Genomic DNA, 17,458 nt, shown 5'->3' on the forward strand with positions numbered 1-17,458 from the left:
CGTGTTGATTCAATTTCACTATGTATTGTGTAAGGTATATGCTCATGCACTGTAAGAACCGTATTGTTATTTTATTTTTGAAAATGTGTATAATTTATTTTGCTCTGCACGTAATAGCATATGAAATATTGAAACGAACTATTTGTGTGCGTCTTTTCATTTCAATATCAAAGGCTAAGTCCATATGCCGACAAAAAAGTTGAATTGAAGACAGAAAAATGTAGAAAGCTAACAGAACACTGGGAATTTCATAGAAAGTTATGACATATTAAAGTTGCGCTAATTAGATTTGCACAAAATAGCGATATGCAAATAATTATTCTATAAGTATACAATTAATGATGTCACGCTTAATTATTAATTTGTTTAAAATTTGTTATGTATGCATACAAATATTCAATTGTTCTCCAATAATTGTAGAATCAGGTTTGATTCTTCATTAAAACATTGTAGCTCAGTTTACTGCGAATCAGTCAAAAGCTCAAAAGCTTTGAAAAAATAAATAAATGAGTGACATCATCAAACGAAACTTTAAAATGTCATAAGTAATCTATATATCTACCTATTTATCTATCTATCTATCTACCTACCTACCTATTTATCTTTCTATCGATCTACTATCCATCTATCCATCCATCTATCCATCCATCTATCTGTTTATGTAATCTATCTATCTAATCTATCTATCTTTCTATCTATCTACTAGTATCTATCTATCTCTCTTGGGCTAACCATTACTTAGTTTATTACTCCTTTTGGCTCTAATCGGCCCGTATTCTGAAGTCGGATTTAAAGTTGTGGTATGGATAGCCAATTGTTACATAAATCACTAAGAGATATCAAACTGCAGCTCATTTGGCTATCAAATCATTCATGATTGTCTACTATAAAGAGATGATTGTCTTCACCATCGATGAATCAGGAAAGAGGCAGGAAATGTAAGAAACATACAAATTAATAAAAAAATTTAAATTTTGGCTTCCCATACTTTAAACCTGAGATTAAGTTAAACCTAACTTCAAAATACGGGCCATTAAGTCTAATACCCAAACGGTCTAATTTCCACTCCATCAAAATGTACTCCATCAAAAATGTAATTTTTTGCTCTCTGTTAACTGAAATTTTGGTCCATTAACAGTTCATCTAATGATATACTTGAAGAGGTATTAGAACAAGTAGAATATAGACAAAATGGATAACACCTGAATGGAATTTAATAAAATGAACAGTTATATATAGATGAATCAGGATTAGACCATTGTGAGATTGTAACCAAGGGGAAAGTATTCCTTTGTGTACAATTTACCAGTGTGTATGGCTAGGGTTTAACTTAGTGTTTACCTCTCCTACGCCTGTACACTTAAATCGGGTTTAACTTATTAGACCATGGTCCATATGGTCTAACTCTGTGATCAAAGTATGGGAAGCCAACAGCATCAAAATTTTGTTTTCATGGTATGTTTGTTAACTTTACTGTGCTCTTTCCTATTTCTTCAATGGTGAAGAAAAGAACCTTATTTGTCTTTCCCAGTCAGTTAAGACTGCTTTGAGAATCAAACAAGTTTATTCTTTAAACCTCTACTCCCAGAGATTTATGTCACAATTGGCTATCCATAGATAAAAGTTGAACTCAACTTTGGACAAAAGTTTTAATAAAACCCGACTTCAGAATACAGACCCTATCATGTCTATCAGTAGATTCTTCCAACATTTTACAATTATTCTTCATCTTGAACACAACCCCTTTACCATGGCCCTGTCAAACCAAGCGTTGTGATTGATCAAAGGGCTGCATTTACGCTTGATTGCATTGATTATCTGCAGTCAAGCGTACAAATCAACAGTGCAATCAATCACTTAAGTTTTGTGTACCAGTCCCCTTGAACATTCTGTATTCTTTGTATCTTGTAACAAAGGTGCCACAATCTTCAAGGGGATTAAACAGTCTTTCAGTGATAATAATGAAACAATACAGGTTTTAGATATTTTTTAAAATACTTTATTTTTGTTAAAGACAAACAACATACAAATTAACAAACAAAGAATATCCCATACGAGATATCATCAACCGAACTTGAATCTAAAAAAAGAATGTCATCAGAACTTGTAACATAATATACAAAAGTGGGTATTTGTCATGTGATCAAGAACACATTTTTAGGCAAGACAAGAGATAGAATGATGTCATTTCTACCTGTGTATGCGAAGTGACCAGCACAAATTTGATTACAGGTTGAACAGGAAGAGTGCCACTGGCTAATACTGACGTACGTTTGGATTGCATGCATTCAGACATGCAAATCTTTTATGCAATCATATCATGCATGTATTCAGACATGCATTCAAGTAAGAACTCTTTTATGCAATCATATCATGTATGCAATACAGAATGCATTCATCTGCATTCTAAAGTATGACTCAAACTCAGTCAGGCATGCATTTCAAATGCTTTGCAATTTAGGCTTGTTAGCAGAAAACGTATGCATCAAACATGCATTCAGGCATGCATTCATCCAAGCATTCAAGGAAAGATGCATTCAAATTAAATATGAATTCATTCATGCATTCAAATGTGAAATGCAATCAAGCTGATACAGGAGATGCATTTACACATGTACTTAAGCCATCCAGCAGCAGTTTAACAAAATCAAACAAGATTATAGTGACCAGCACAACTCCTTTTTAGTCCCACATGAATCCCTTGGAGAAAATGGAATGATATCATAGTCCATTAAAGAACACACATGGGTCACATCAAATGTCTGGGCCAGCAGATAAGTTTTTCATAATGCCTTTTCACATCGCAATGCTATATATTTCAGCAGAAGGATGACAAGCAAATAAAGGATGCCTTTTTTCCATTTATCGGAATGTGAAATGATCCACTGTTTTGACTTGTCTAAATAATTGCTTTTCTTCAAAAGGGGTGAACAAATGTAAAATAAAACAACTACAACAATGAAATTACAAAACAACTCCTACTATTTCCTTCCTCTTCTACTGCTAAAGCTACTGCCAACTATTAGTCTAGAATTTATAAATGTATCATGAATAATAAGAATAATCAAAACTACAATAGAAGAACAAAAGATCAAAATGCACTCTCTAACAAAAAAAACTCTAACACAAACTCTAACACAAAACACAAATAGGAATTTTGTACGAACAAAGTGAGAACAGAAAATCAAATCAATTTGAACAAAATTTGAATATAATCCTGGCATAAGACTAGGTCTAACTACATTTCTACTGCTACTGTGTGCTATATAAAATGTTCTACACATTTATGAATAAAAAGAAAAAAACCCTCCATATTCACAAGTGATCTATACATCTTCCATACCTAAATGAAATATGTATACTGAATGTCAATTCTCTGACTTTTAAAGAAGAACTTACAGCATATCGACATGCAAGGTGAATTAAAAGATCATTCATCAAAATATCCGATTCAGAAATATCTCTCCTTGTTGAATTGAATACAAATTTTGTTTTTGAAACAATGTAAAAAATAGTGATATTTTATTACACTAAGCACTTAAAAAAAAATGTATGAATGTTAAATCTACATTGAATATGTCCACATGATGACAAAAAGATAAAGTTGAAATGACATTTTTTTTTCAAGTTTTTTGTTATTTCTTATGTTCTTGTTTTTTTTTTATTCATTTTTCAAGTTTTTTCCATTTATTTTCATTTTTTTTGCATTTTCATTTTATTTTTTTTTAAATTTTTCATTTCATTTTATATTTCTTTTTACCATTTTGTTTTTTGTCATTATTGAATTTTTTTTGTCTTTTTTCATTATTTATTCATTTATTCGTTTATCTAATTCTATTTTATTTTATAATTATTTATTATTTTTTTGGGGGGGGGGGGCGGTTCGTAGCACTACAGCATTCCCCTTGCTGACAGGCTTGACAAAGGGTTTTCTGGTCAAATACAAACCAAAAGAAACAAAATTTGAAAGTGCTACATGTGCTATCAAAATTTTTAAATGTGTAATTCACTTCTATTCAAAAGTAAAGTACAGAAACAGTTAACATTAATTTCTTGTATATTTTTTTTTCTTCAAAAATCAATGAATGTCAAATAAATGGAACAAAAAGTTAAGCTTTCAAACAATTCAACATCATTTTCTAAAGCGTTCAAAACTCTTGAAACTGCAATTTGGAACTCTTGAAAGTGAAATTATCAGTTTGAATGGTATCAGAACAAAGTTAAAATATAACAATATTATGAAGCCCATATTTTCATTCTAAATACTAATTGTACAAGAAGAAAGCTAGATCTCCTTGACTGTGTATATCAAACAGGCAACACATCTTACAACTCCTGAATATGATACATAAATGCATACAACAACAAATACAGTATTCTCATGTAATAATAGCTAAACAATATAAAAATATATTCTAATCTTTATTAAATTATGACAGTATAGTGTACTTTACAATCAGGTTTTAAAAGAATACTAAAATATAATATTCATCTGCATATGACTTTATAAACAGTGATATATGATCATGATTATATTCAAGGTATGGTTAAATATGACCTCAATATTAATTTGAAGACAAAGTACGGTGTCTGAGGTCCTGTAATATAAAGTTTAAGTTACAATTATATGTAACTGTAAGTCTGAGGAAAACCATTTACAAATAAGTTACAATCAATTGTATACATCGATCACACCTGTTTATGTTACACCCCCAGGTTTTGTTCAAAATCAATTTATGAATACAACAGAAGCAAGAACACTTCACACCACAGATCAGCTAAGTTAACAGGAACAAAATTCTACAAGCAAATGCTCGCAAATGCTTGCAAATGCTCAATAATCCTCATGAAAAAAAAAACGTTTTTCTCGGATTTGCACTTATTGTGTTATGCTATTTTCATCATCTATTATTTGTTAATCAGATGATGAGAAAAAGCGTTGTTCACCCCTTGAAAAAGAGGGAACGGATTAAACGAGGCTATTCCCACCATTCCTCCATTATACATGCGGTCCATACGTTGGAACTTTGCATGCAAAAGAAAGAACATTCATCATTAGCTTGCATTCATCTCATCATATTTTGCATGAAAAAGACCTTTAGAAAGATATTGGAGTTCTGGTACCGATATCAGAGTGGTATTACGTGCATATCTTTGAAATTCTTCGCCGAGATGGCTTTATTTTTCATGAGGATTATGCGGCCAACCTTCAGTTGTTAAAAAAAGTAAATGTTATTCTAAAATGTTGCCACAAATTGTCAGGATTTTCAGGTTTTTACTCGAAAAAGACTGTGATAATTAATGGGCTATTTTTTTTTGGGGGGGGGCTATAAATTTTAACTGTGTCATTGACTCATTGACTATTGATATCAGTAATTACTATAGGCTTCATACAGCAACTGTCCAGATCCAGTAGGAAACAGGAAAATATTTGCAGAATACATGTATATTACTCTTTGCTCTTTATCTAAAAACCTAAAAATATTTATACATTAACTTTAACAGGCAAGAAGCCCTTTTGATTTGTGATGCTGCCAAGTTTCATTTGGTCTGTATGGATGTTTGAAAAGAGATCTTTAGCACAAACTGTTTCCCTCCTCAATATCCTGAAAATTCATGGCAACATTCTTTAGATACCCCTGTGAGCAAATTAAATTCTTTCTGCCCCGAGTAGGTTATGGTTCTCTGAAGATTTTTCTTTCACCTACACCATAGGTCAGGGGTCGAACAGTTCCATTCTCATCCACAGTGAGGTTAACTACCAGCAAAGCAATCGGTGAAGGCACATCGTATACTCCCAGGGAGTGGAGGAAGTGCATATATTGTGTGTGTGTACACGCAGGCATGTCAGACTGATAGGTAACTAACATTTCTCAAATGCAGTCTACTTCTGGATGTACAACTAAGGGATAATATGAGCAAAATTTTCTTAATATGCTTCAAAATATGATCAGGGAGTTTTCAAATCTTGAACATTTCAAAAATTTGCTACTTCATTATAGACCTTGTGCCCATGATAACTCAGAGTAGACATCAATATTAAATCTAAATTGGAAAAATGTGAATTATAATGAAACAAAACCATGCTCAATCTGGCAACTCTGGATTCAGAATGAGAATAAGAAAACCATTGTCTTTCTAACTGTGCATGTTCAGAATTAAAGGCATATTTTAGAATGCGCATTTTTCATTAAAAAGAAAAAACAAACAAGATTTGATAAATTTGGAACTTCTACCAACAAATGAACATTGAAGGTTTTACCAACATTGCATTTCAGGGCCCCATGCGATAAAGCCAAGTAATTGATCATGTGGCTGATTTCACTGATTGCTATCCTGTAGAGTCTGGTGTAAAAAGTCGGTGTTGGTGTTAAACACCTGTCACAACACAAAACTTGAAGCAGAGCTAGTTTTGGTGTAGGTCATACTGGATGTGAATGTCAATAGATGGTGGATGGCGTTTAATATTATCCATTATTTCAACATTTAAAACCAACACCTACACCTTACTTAAAACCATACACACACTAGGATGAGAATGGAACAGTGTTTATATCCAGGGTGCAGCAACGGGGAGCTTGTTGGCCAGGCACCCCAATGCAGCAAATCAAATCACCTTCACAGACATGCATCTGATTTTCCATCAAGCCTCATGCAAGAATGACCTCTCACGAACATTGTCATCGCCAAAAAATTGGCAACGTATATTGACAAATAATGAATTATCATATGCTACATCTTGTGTATATATCTAGTGATTTGCTGCTACACCAAAATTTATTTGTAGAGTAATGCTCCTGTTAACAGTGCATTACCGTGATCCATAATTTGACTTCACAGATCTTTGGTTTTTTGCCCAAGATCTTCATTACTGGGCAAACATACTATTTTGGTGCTTCAGTTTTGCCTATACTACTAATCCCTGCCAACAACCTTGTATCATTCAGCAGTAACAACAACAAACTTATAAAAAAATATTGTTTACTAGCCAAGAGACATCAAATCTACAAAATCAACGGCCTGAATTCACAAAAGTTTGGAACCAAAAGGGTCAGGAAACCATAGACTATCCAGATTTCATTTATAATTCAGTGCATACATTGAGAAAGCTCGGCAAATAAGTGTGCACTTTTTGCTACGGGTGCAAAATGGAGCAGAAGTATGCATAAAATCTGCATGGTGTATGGTTTGGTATCCCTTTTGACCCTCTTGTGAATATTCAGGCCGATTAGGCCGATTTTAGTTCAATGCTCATCCATCCTTGTTGTCTCTCATTTAAAACACTTCTTCTCTGGAGCATGATGCCTTTCCAGGAAAAGCTGTCCAGTCTATCTACTCTAATAGCAAAAAAAAAGCACCAAATAGGTGTATTCTTTTCCCCAACACACTCTTCCAATTTGGCCCAGTCCTTGGTCGTCGGTGTCATGGGCTTTTTAAAGCCCATCTAGAGGGCGTAGCATATTTTTCATGTCCCCCTAGTGGTGTGCGAGTGAAATTATCTAGATATTAAATTTTCTCAATTTTAACACACGGTCACAGTTTACCCCCATGAGTAAAAGATATCACTCGCAAATCCTAAACTACGGCCGATGTGCGGTGCAGATCTCCTGGAACAGATTTGCAAGCGTTTCTCACTCGGTGCCCGACAGATAGGATGCGGGAGGACGTTTGATGTCTAAACCTGCCAAGATGCTTTCATCCCCTTCATCCATTCCTCCTGTTAAGGTATCTAGAAGACTGGAATCCTCGGTGAACTGAGGAGGCATCTCAGGTGGTGCTCCTATGGACAGATCATCCAGTTCTAGCTGAGTGAATTGAGCAAGGTCCCTCTGTAGGCGATCGGTATCATTAGACTCCTTTGTGTAATCTCTGACCCTGATTAAAGAAGGAGAATAAAAGAGGTAAATCCAATGAGACCATGGACACATGTTCCGTTGGAAAAAGAATATTTATACTTAATAATGACTAACAATTAGCTCTTATATAGCACTTGATCAATTTACGACTGCTCAAAGCGCTTAACAATTATTGTTACCCAGTTACTGGATTCATAGCTTTTCTAGCAGCCTGTTAGGCGCACCCTTGCTAAACCAACCACAATGATGGCTGTTTCCTAACGGTACCCAATTTGCACCTGGGTGACAGTGGAAAAGTTTGGATTGACGCCTTACCAACGGAAGCAAGGTCATGGTGGGATTCGAACAAACGACCCTCTGATTACGAGTCAGAACCACTACACCACGGCGTTTCCACTAGATGACCTGGATAAACAGACGAGTACTTGCGGGGGGGGGCAATGTTATATATGACTATACCTCAACTAGCTGGACCATATGCAATCTACTTCAATAGTTTTCTGCCCTGTAAAAGTTCATTCAACTGAACTTTATTTATATACCCAGGTTTCCATTGAAAATGATACATTCTTGGGTGTCATCATGAATGGAATATAAAAATCAATGAATATTAGATATTGGCTTACTTCTTCTTCAATTCCTTGGAGACTTCGATCATCCTGGGTTCTCCTGCTCTCCGATGGTCTCCTGCAGGATACCTCAAATCCTGGATTCCTCCCATAGCTCCTCGTGATGGATCCCCTGCGTACAACTCAGTCGGTGGATCGGGAGCACTGGAAGAATATAAATCAAAGCATTATTGGTAAACATGGAGTCATTTTATTCATGTAAACTTTGACATGGAATACAATTTCATCAACAACTTTGAACTGAGACAGGAAAAGAGTGACCAAACACTCGCTCTGTGTCAAGTTCTCTTAACATACAAATGAGGACTGGTGACTGGACAGAGAGCTACAGTGTTGCAGTATAATAAGCAAGTTCCTAATAGTATAGTATGGTATAATTTTCTAGATAGCATATGATTCTATACACTTGAAATTCATATCAAGTAACCAGTAGCAACATTTTAGTAAATCTTTGCACCCCCAAGCTCATATTGAACATGAGGGATAACCCTAACAACACCAACAATCTAAAGTGATGCAAACACTGCCACTGCATCCATTCTCCAAAAATTGCTCTCTAAACATGCATCAAGAGATTTCATTCCAACTTCAATTAGCATCTTCCATTTCCTGGCTCACCTTCTTGAAATACCTCGGGCCACCAGAACAGGTGGGGACGATCGTGCCGAACCAGAAGGGGCATCGAACCGATAGTGGCTCGTTCCGTAAGTGGGTGCCGATAAAGCGGATGCTGTTTGGTAAGGCTCTGGGTACTGAAATGATGATCGATCAATTGCGGCTGTATAGGGTGTCTTTTGGATGACATTGCTAGATCTACCCATGACAAGCGGCTTGCCACCCTTGGTCAGTTGGTCATAGTGGTGATCGACCAACAGACTGGTGCGTTGGGACGGTATCTCTTCTTTCGGGAGAGAGGTCTGGGTGCTGGCACTGAGAAGAATCTGTGGAGATTGAAGGAACATGGATGGATGAAATGGATAATCATATTGATAAATCCCTTGAGAGAAGTCAAGATGTGCAACTGGGGGTATTTTGCCAAGATTAAATCCCAGCCACATGCGGTATGAAAGCATCAAGGACACACACTACTGAGTATGGATCAATGCGTGTCAATCATCAAGTGTGGGTTGGCATTAAGCAGGATTTTGCGCTATCCAACATACCATGAAAGCTGACCATTTGGCAGTAGATGGAACGCATAGTATGATCTTCACATCACGATATAAACTTCGTAATAATATGACGCACTCACCTCTTTAGGAGCTTCGTAAACACGATGGGCCTTTACATCACGGATCGTCGGTTTGGCTTCCACTATCTGCCAGCACTGGGCATGAAGCTGCATCAAACAAAATAAATAAAGCATGCATATAATTATATCGTTAACAGCTACTAAAACCAACATACATTTACAAATAAAAAGCAACAAACATATTTTATTAGCAGCCAATATCAATCAAAATGAAATCGTGGGTAGGATAAAAGGCTGTATAGGAAGGATGGAGAATTTACAACTTTAGCAGGTAAGATAATACTGGAATACTTTCTATAGAACATACACATGGGTGGAAGATGAAAGAAATGACTAGCAAAAGTGAGTTGGATATCGTATTCGTGACAAGGTTTTTAGCCCATTTTACCCACCCTCATACCCATCCCAGCTACAAAAAAAAATCAACCTACATCACTGACAGTAAGTTCTAGGACATTACACTGATGAACGAGCGGGGCCAAACACTTGTCTGCCTCCATCAGCTTTTGACGTTGGCTGTAGGCTTTGCTGTACAGAAAAAAAGGAGAAATACAAAATATCCATAAGTATCAAGAAAATAATAATCATTTGCATAACATGAATCATAACACAATTAGACCAAATTGATATTCAAATTGATAATCAAAATAAATAAATAGAACGAAAAAAATTAAGCCAGTGTTAGACTGTCAAGGTTTTAAACAAAATGGCTAATAACCAATAACAATGACTAAATCTTGCCTTTTTTCCATATTACCATTTTCCCAAATTTATCATTATAAATTAATATACAGTTAACACGTTGATCAGTTTGTTCTAGTAGCCAAAGGATTAAACTATTTGGGCTTGTTGTGGGTGGTACATGTACTTACTTGTGGCAAACCATGAGTTTTTTGTGCTGCGCTCTCCACCTTTCTTCGCACTGTCCGATACAAGTCATGATCTTCTTCATCAGCTCACCAAGATTCAACCTACACAAGAAGAAAATGACATAAAAGACAGTGTCAGGGACTGTGCAATTCTGTGATTCTCTAACAATACTTTCTTTTCAAGTATTCAGCATGAAAATTGATGGAAGGACATAAAGGCCCGTATTCTGAAGTCAGGCTTAACTTAGACCACGGTCTAACTCTGTGCTAAATTTATGGGAAGCCAAAAGTGTCAGAGTTTTCATGAAGTTGTACATTTCTTATGTTTACTGTGCTCTTTCCTGATTCATCAATGGTGAAGACAATCATCTATTTATACTTAATAGACAATTATGAATGATTTGAGAGCTAAATGAGCTGAAATACTATATCTCTACTGTTAGTGATTTATGTAACAATTGGCTGTCCATACTTAAACCACAACTTTAAACCTGAGTTGACGTTAAACCCGACTTCAGAATAGGGCCAAAGGGTTCAATGTCCAAATATCCCATTAATTGTCCTTTTCTATATAGAGGTGTGGAGGATCTGAGGATAAGTCTCTGCATGGTCTTTTGAACATGATCTGGATTCAAATCCAACCTCAGCAATTTATCTACAATTTGCCTCTCTCCACCCAGGTGTAGTAAGTGGGTACCCACTGAAAAATTCCTTGGAATAGTGGAGAGCCTAATAACAGTAGCCATGAGAGTTCACTCTTTGCACGCTGAATTAATTTTGGGGGGATAATAATTGTTTCCATGTTATTTCCGTTGAATCAAGATTTCCATATTGCTCCATTGATACTTATTATTATTAAAGAGATGTTATCCAAGAAGTACTGCATTTTATTAGCTATTTAATTTGAAGATGGGTGAAAAAAATAGTTCTTATGATTATTGAATATGATTGTACGAAAGTGCAAGATTGCAACATCAAGATGCAAAGGGTTAAAAGCCGGGCAAATAACAGGCAGTGCTTTTAACAGAAACATTGGTATTAAACACTATAATCATTATCATAATAAAAAAATATCTAGCATGCACTACATAAAAGAGAAATTACAAAGTGTATCCTGAAGGTTAGAAGTTGCTTACTTTTCCATCTTGTGAATTTGCTCCTCATTGTAGGAGAGCTTTCCAGTCTTCTTGTCTCTGCTGAATCTCTTGTAGATATCTTCAGTTTCATTGGTCAAATATAAAAGCTCGTCAATACTATGGAAATAACAAAATAACATTCAACTTTTATGACACCTGTATGAAGTAGCATACTGCGTGATATGCATCATGCAGAAACTAGATGCTATTAGAGTGGAACAGTGACGGTCATTTTGTGTCTTGGGGACTTTGCCTGTGGAGTCTGATTTTGGGAGTTGTTACATAACAACACACAGATTTAACAATATCAACTTAATTTGGTTTGCATTTCAAATCCATTTTGGCTGCATTTCAACTCCACTCTGACTTCCATTTCAACTCAATTTTACATTTCAATTGCATTTCAACTCCATTTTGACTGCATTTCTAGTCTTGTTTGACTGTACATGTATTTCAAATCCATTCGGATCGCTTTTCAACTCACCACTTTTCATGTTGAAGATTGCATCCCTGGGCGGGGTCCCAATTCACATCGAGATCATCACTGAAATGTACCTCTACGTGGAGATGATCAAGTATTTCACCAATCTCCTTGCTCTGTAGCTCATACTAAGAATGGGAAAAAAATATTTTGGAAAATCAATTCACAAATGTAGATACAAATTTAAAGCAATAAACATGTTTATTACAACATCCAATGCTCTCTATTTATTTGCTCCACAACTCTTTGGTCAAGTCTAGAGAGTCAAATGCAGACCCCCAAAAATATGACCTAGGGATGTAACGAGGGATACACATACAGGTTGGATCACCAGATTTCCCACTGATGCAATGTTTTGTTTGATTTCAATTTGCTTTGATTTTTAAGATTTTCATTGTACTTGTCGTCATTCAAAGATTTTGAGAAAAAAACTGTGTTCTCTTCGATATTCCATGAATTACATGTTCTTAAAAAATTCTCAGATTTTTTCTTCTTTTTTCTGTATCACATAAAACTGGGGACTTCAATATGACTATTGATTCTTTTCAGAAGTACTGACAGTCCGAGGGTCGTTTAAACGCAAGTCAAAAAATCAATTGCAAGTCCCAAATCCGTGCTGTTGATTGGTTGAAAATCAGGTTACGAATGATTTTTAGGGTTGCAAGTGATTGCCCCTAGCTTGAAAGCAGTTTAGTTCATACTGTACCTGCATGTGCTCATGAATGCATTCTTCAAGTTTACGTTCAAGCCTGTGGGTGATGTCAACGGTATGGCTTTCCTGAGGATTCCCGATGAGGCGAACAATCCGTCTTCCGTCTTGTAACTCCCTTGACATGAGAGAGAGTTTCCCTTGAATGCCCTTGTGATGAACTTGCAAACTCAGAATGTCTCTCTTCAACCGAGTACTGGAAAGAACAGGCATGAATTTGAAATCAAAGTAAATTTTTTCTGAAATGAGAATGCTCGAAAAGAAACAAGGTACATTTGGAGAGATGAAATGATTGCAAAATAAGAAATAAATTCAGCAGAGTCTAAGCTGCATTAAGGTCATTCTACATGAGTAAATACCGTTTTCAAAAACTTACAAGACAACATCCTACATTCTTATTCATTAACAGAACATGTAGCATGGTATAAGAACAGAAAGTTAACTGACAATATAGATCATATCTTTACCACTTACAATTAAGCAGTCTTCATCAATAACTATATTCAGAAATGCATTAAAACTCATACCTTTTATAGTGTTTGTAGGTTTAAGATTCATAATTTCACACAAATGAATTCATTGTACGCTATGTTTGGGCCAAGTACAGGAACAGTGCAGTAAAAATAAAAAATAAAACAATTTATGACCTTAACGGCGATGGGGCAAATCGGGTTGAGCGAAGCAGTCATATGGTAACTGTTTCCGTTGTACCATTGTGTATACCCTTGAAACTTGAAAGCGTTTCATCGCCACTAACAATTAATCAGCCACATAAATCCGGATGGATCTCACTCGACCAACTTAACAAATATTACATGCATTTTGTATTTGATTATATGATTTGCGGAGGAAAACTGAATAAAGTCTTTCTTTTGAAAAAGAAAAAAACAACTTACCAAATTGTTACAAAGTACCAATCAAACAGCTGATGCATGTTGTGTATCAGCTTCTGTCGTAGCTGAAGGATATGTCCCGTGGCCAAAGCTCCCTGAAAGATAACAATTACACAACACTCAAAATGAGAATACTGATAATATCTCTCTGCAATACCATTGTAGAATACAGTCAACAGACCCTAATCTAAACCAGGAATCTGGAACCTAACCCTTAACAGACCCTTAAATAAGGGTAATCTTCAAGGATTCATTTTGTTTTCCCTACATCCTAATAGCAAAAAATAGATTTATCATATAAATTAAGCTATAAAAAAAACTCTCACCTACAATGGCAATTCACATAAACAAATTATCATTCAGAAGCCTGGTTAACAAATAAGGATTCAGTACATCATATTAACATTTATTTCTCAAAAGTGGAAAATTGAAAGTTGTTTTATAAGTGTATAATACATACCGGGAAAAGATTGAAGCCATTTTGAAAGAATATATTTCACTGTTCTTTTTTTAAATCATATTCATCTTTAACCAATGAGTAAAAAAATGTTTAGACTTTAAAATTATTCATCTCATTATTTACAATAAAGAACAATGTATTTCAATTGTTGGGAATAGAAGTGAAATGGAAATTTACCTTGGCTATTGGGTAATCAAGCTGTGTAGAAAATCTAGGTCGAAGAACAGGCATAGTAGCTGTAAAATGAAAAAAAAATAATGAAAATTAATTGCATCATTCCTCTCAGAAAAAAAATATTTTGTTCCTTTGCTTTTCAACAGGTGAATCAACAATGCAATATATAAATTATGAAATATTTGTCTAAAGACTGAAAGAAAGAATGTATTGCGCAAGTGTTCTGCAACATTGCCTTCATGAACTTTACTTACTGATAACTGCAACCAAGGCATGTTAAGACATGTGCAGTATAATCCCCTAATGTAATCAAGACAATTTTGAAAGAGAAAAACCACATATCAAGGTCAAATGTTTGAAATTAAAAGTACCCAATGATCATACCAGCTTATTTTGGTCACATACGATACACTTCATTTCTCAATTTCATGGTGTAATTTGAAACACCTAATACAAACCTTATCCGTACTTCTACGGATGAATGCAGTACTTAAAATTTTGAAGGTGATCAAATGACTATAATACTATCAGATTATTTTGTCACATGTTCATTGATCACCAAAATATCAGGATTCTGAAGCTAAACTCAAACAAAAGCAGTGTGTAATAGTTTTAACAATAAGGCATATAAATCATAATTACATGTTGCTATTCACATAGATACAGATTAAAATTTTTGCTATTGCTTGGAAAATGACATGTCTACCTGACAGAATTTCAAGCTCGTTTTGATGACTAATCAACAAATACTAATTTCTCACTGGAACACTTGCGTAATTTCAGAACCGCGTACCTGGGCATTGTAAATATGGTCTCAAAAGATGCGCGAGACTTAAAAGTATAAACTCTGTGAGTGGCGCGGTCAAAAAATTTCGCGCCGCAGAATGATCGCAGAAAATGTTGAGGGGGGGTTGATTCACCCCCCCCCCTGGCCAGTTTAGGGTTAATACAACTGTAAGTATGTTTAATGAGAAATTAATGAGAAGGCCAATCTCCAAACTCTAACAAATCTTTATTTTAGTTGAAAGGCTACAATTTTATTGAAAAGAAAGCCCAATATTGTAATGAAGCTGAGATCTATTAAATATTGCCCCCCCCCCAAAAAAAACAATCATGTTGTACCGATTTCTGATATCATCGAATAGTTTGATTTGCAAATAAATTAATGAAGAGAAGAAAAAAAATCAAAATAAGAGTAAACAACAATGCATAAACTGAGGTGAAGGAAACTCATTGTTATGGTCATGCCATGACCTCCCAAGAAAAACATAATAAACAAACATATCTCTGTCACTTCTGAAGGTTTCTATGGCGAAGAAGAATAATGTAGTAGGTTTCACGGTACACAATGTATCTTTCTTGGGCAAGTGTTGGTCCTTAACACTTGCCCAAGAAAAATGCATGGTGTACCGTGAAACCTACTAAAGAAATCTCTACTTACCGACAAAAGGAGGAGTGATCTGATGGGGGATATGGATCTGCTCCTTGTTACACAGCATGATGGGGTTGGCTTCGGAGGTGATGGGATACCGATGGACGGGGAACGTTCCATCCGGTTTGAAGGCATCACCGTTATACAAGATGGACTGTTTGTTGGCTGGGAGCTTGGTTTGCGATGCGATGTGGTCTTGAAACTCGGCAAACCTGGATGATGGACGACAACAAGTTTGACAGTAAGCTTCTGATACATATTTTAAAACTGTATTTCAATAACATAGCAAGTGTAAGTAACAAGTGACGTGGTAATTCCTGCGACAGCAGTCCAGGATTTCAGTACCATGAAGCTTGGCAACTGTCATACAATCATATTTTGCACTTCACTGCAAATGATTAACTAATTATTTGATCAATCACAAATTGTTATATTACAGGGTCAAGGAAATCTATAAAATGGTGATTAAGAATGATAGTCAAACTTGCAAGAGCTGCTTTATGTTTTTTGTTTTGTTTGGCTTTTTTTTGGAAGGGGATGTTTTTTCATATCAAAACTTCATTTTCAAATATGACCCCTACTTTTCAATAACAATCTAGTACCAAAAAACTGAAAACAGTAAAGGAATAATACATAAGTCATTCTAATAGCTTATTATTTTGGATTATTGTGCAAGAACATTTCATTTACTCTTTTTTCTCAACTCATGACCACTGGTGCTAGAGAAGAATTCAAGCAGATTATGATTACCATGATGATTTACTTTGAATATGGTACCTTCGAACTTCCAAAAAATAATAAAAACTACTCTATTACTGCATACTTACACATCAGTGGGACTACAACAATCTAGTATCAAATGTTCAAACAGCAAAAGGATAATACAAAAGTCATTATAATGGCTTATTATTTTGGATTTATTGTGCAAGAACATTTCATTCACCCTTTTTTCTCTCAAATTATGACCAATGGTGCTAGAGAAGAATTCAAGCAGACTATGATTACCACGATGATTTTCTTTGAATATGGTACCTTCGAACTTACAAAAAAAAAACTACTCTATTACTGCATACTTACACATCAGTGGGACTACAATAGATCTTCAGGAAGGATGCGTTACAGACCCAGAATACGTCAATGACCGTCTTGGTGGTGATCTTCTGAGATTCTTCAAAGAACCGTTGGAAGGACAATACCTTGGTGGGATTACACTCCAGCAGGCCAGCCAGCAGGGGTGTTAGCAACTTCCTCAGGCCTCTGAAATAAAAAGATATTGTACAAGTATGTTACAGACATTCAGAAAATTTCGTAAACAAACATGTATGGGTAATATTTGAGAGCATCTATGAGGCATTTCGTCAACATTTGTTGTCTGAAAAGTTGTCAGAGCTGAAAACTTTTCTTTGATTTTGATTGGCCGAGAAGCACAGAGGTGTCTATTACCATGGAAAGCGTTATAACAGTTTGTTTGTGCCGACAACTTTCTAAAATGGTCCTAGAGTCCATGCTCAGTATCAAGTTTGACAGGTCATGTGTGCTACACGAAGTCCACTATTTCAGGTATTTG

General features: G+C 35.4%; 1 protein-coding gene across 5 annotated transcripts in view; it reads right to left on the minus strand.

The window, feature by feature from the left end:
- Positions 1 to 6,496: 6,496 nt before the first annotated feature.
- The window catches only part of LOC121411803 (inhibitor of nuclear factor kappa-B kinase subunit epsilon-like), a 28,749-nt gene continuing 17,787 nt past the window's right edge, over positions 6,497 to 17,458 (minus strand). For all 5 annotated transcript variants that reach the window (XM_041604670.1, XM_041604668.1, XM_041604669.1 and 2 more), the window contains exons 8-20: positions 16,969 to 17,148; positions 15,901 to 16,103; positions 14,463 to 14,521; positions 13,829 to 13,920; positions 12,930 to 13,128; positions 12,227 to 12,351; positions 11,743 to 11,859; positions 10,610 to 10,708; positions 10,169 to 10,265; positions 9,738 to 9,824; positions 9,104 to 9,426; positions 8,483 to 8,629; positions 6,497 to 7,875 (exon numbers count right to left, since the gene is read on the minus strand). In XM_041604670.1, the coding sequence (XP_041460604.1) occupies positions 7,632 to 7,875; positions 8,483 to 8,629; positions 9,104 to 9,426; positions 9,738 to 9,824; positions 10,169 to 10,265; positions 10,610 to 10,708; positions 11,743 to 11,859; positions 12,227 to 12,351; positions 12,930 to 13,128; positions 13,829 to 13,920; positions 14,463 to 14,521; positions 15,901 to 16,103; positions 16,969 to 17,148 (1,972 nt within the window). In that variant the 3' untranslated portion in view covers positions 6,497 to 7,631. The remainder of the gene's footprint in view (positions 7,876 to 8,482; positions 8,630 to 9,103; positions 9,427 to 9,737; positions 9,825 to 10,168; positions 10,266 to 10,609; positions 10,709 to 11,742; positions 11,860 to 12,226; positions 12,352 to 12,929; positions 13,129 to 13,828; positions 13,921 to 14,462; positions 14,522 to 15,900; positions 16,104 to 16,968; positions 17,149 to 17,458) is intronic.

Source organism: Lytechinus variegatus, chromosome 3, assembly GCF_018143015.1.
Source record: "Lytechinus variegatus isolate NC3 chromosome 3, Lvar_3.0, whole genome shotgun sequence".
Classification (NCBI taxonomy): Eukaryota; Metazoa; Echinodermata; class Echinoidea; order Temnopleuroida; family Toxopneustidae; genus Lytechinus; species Lytechinus variegatus.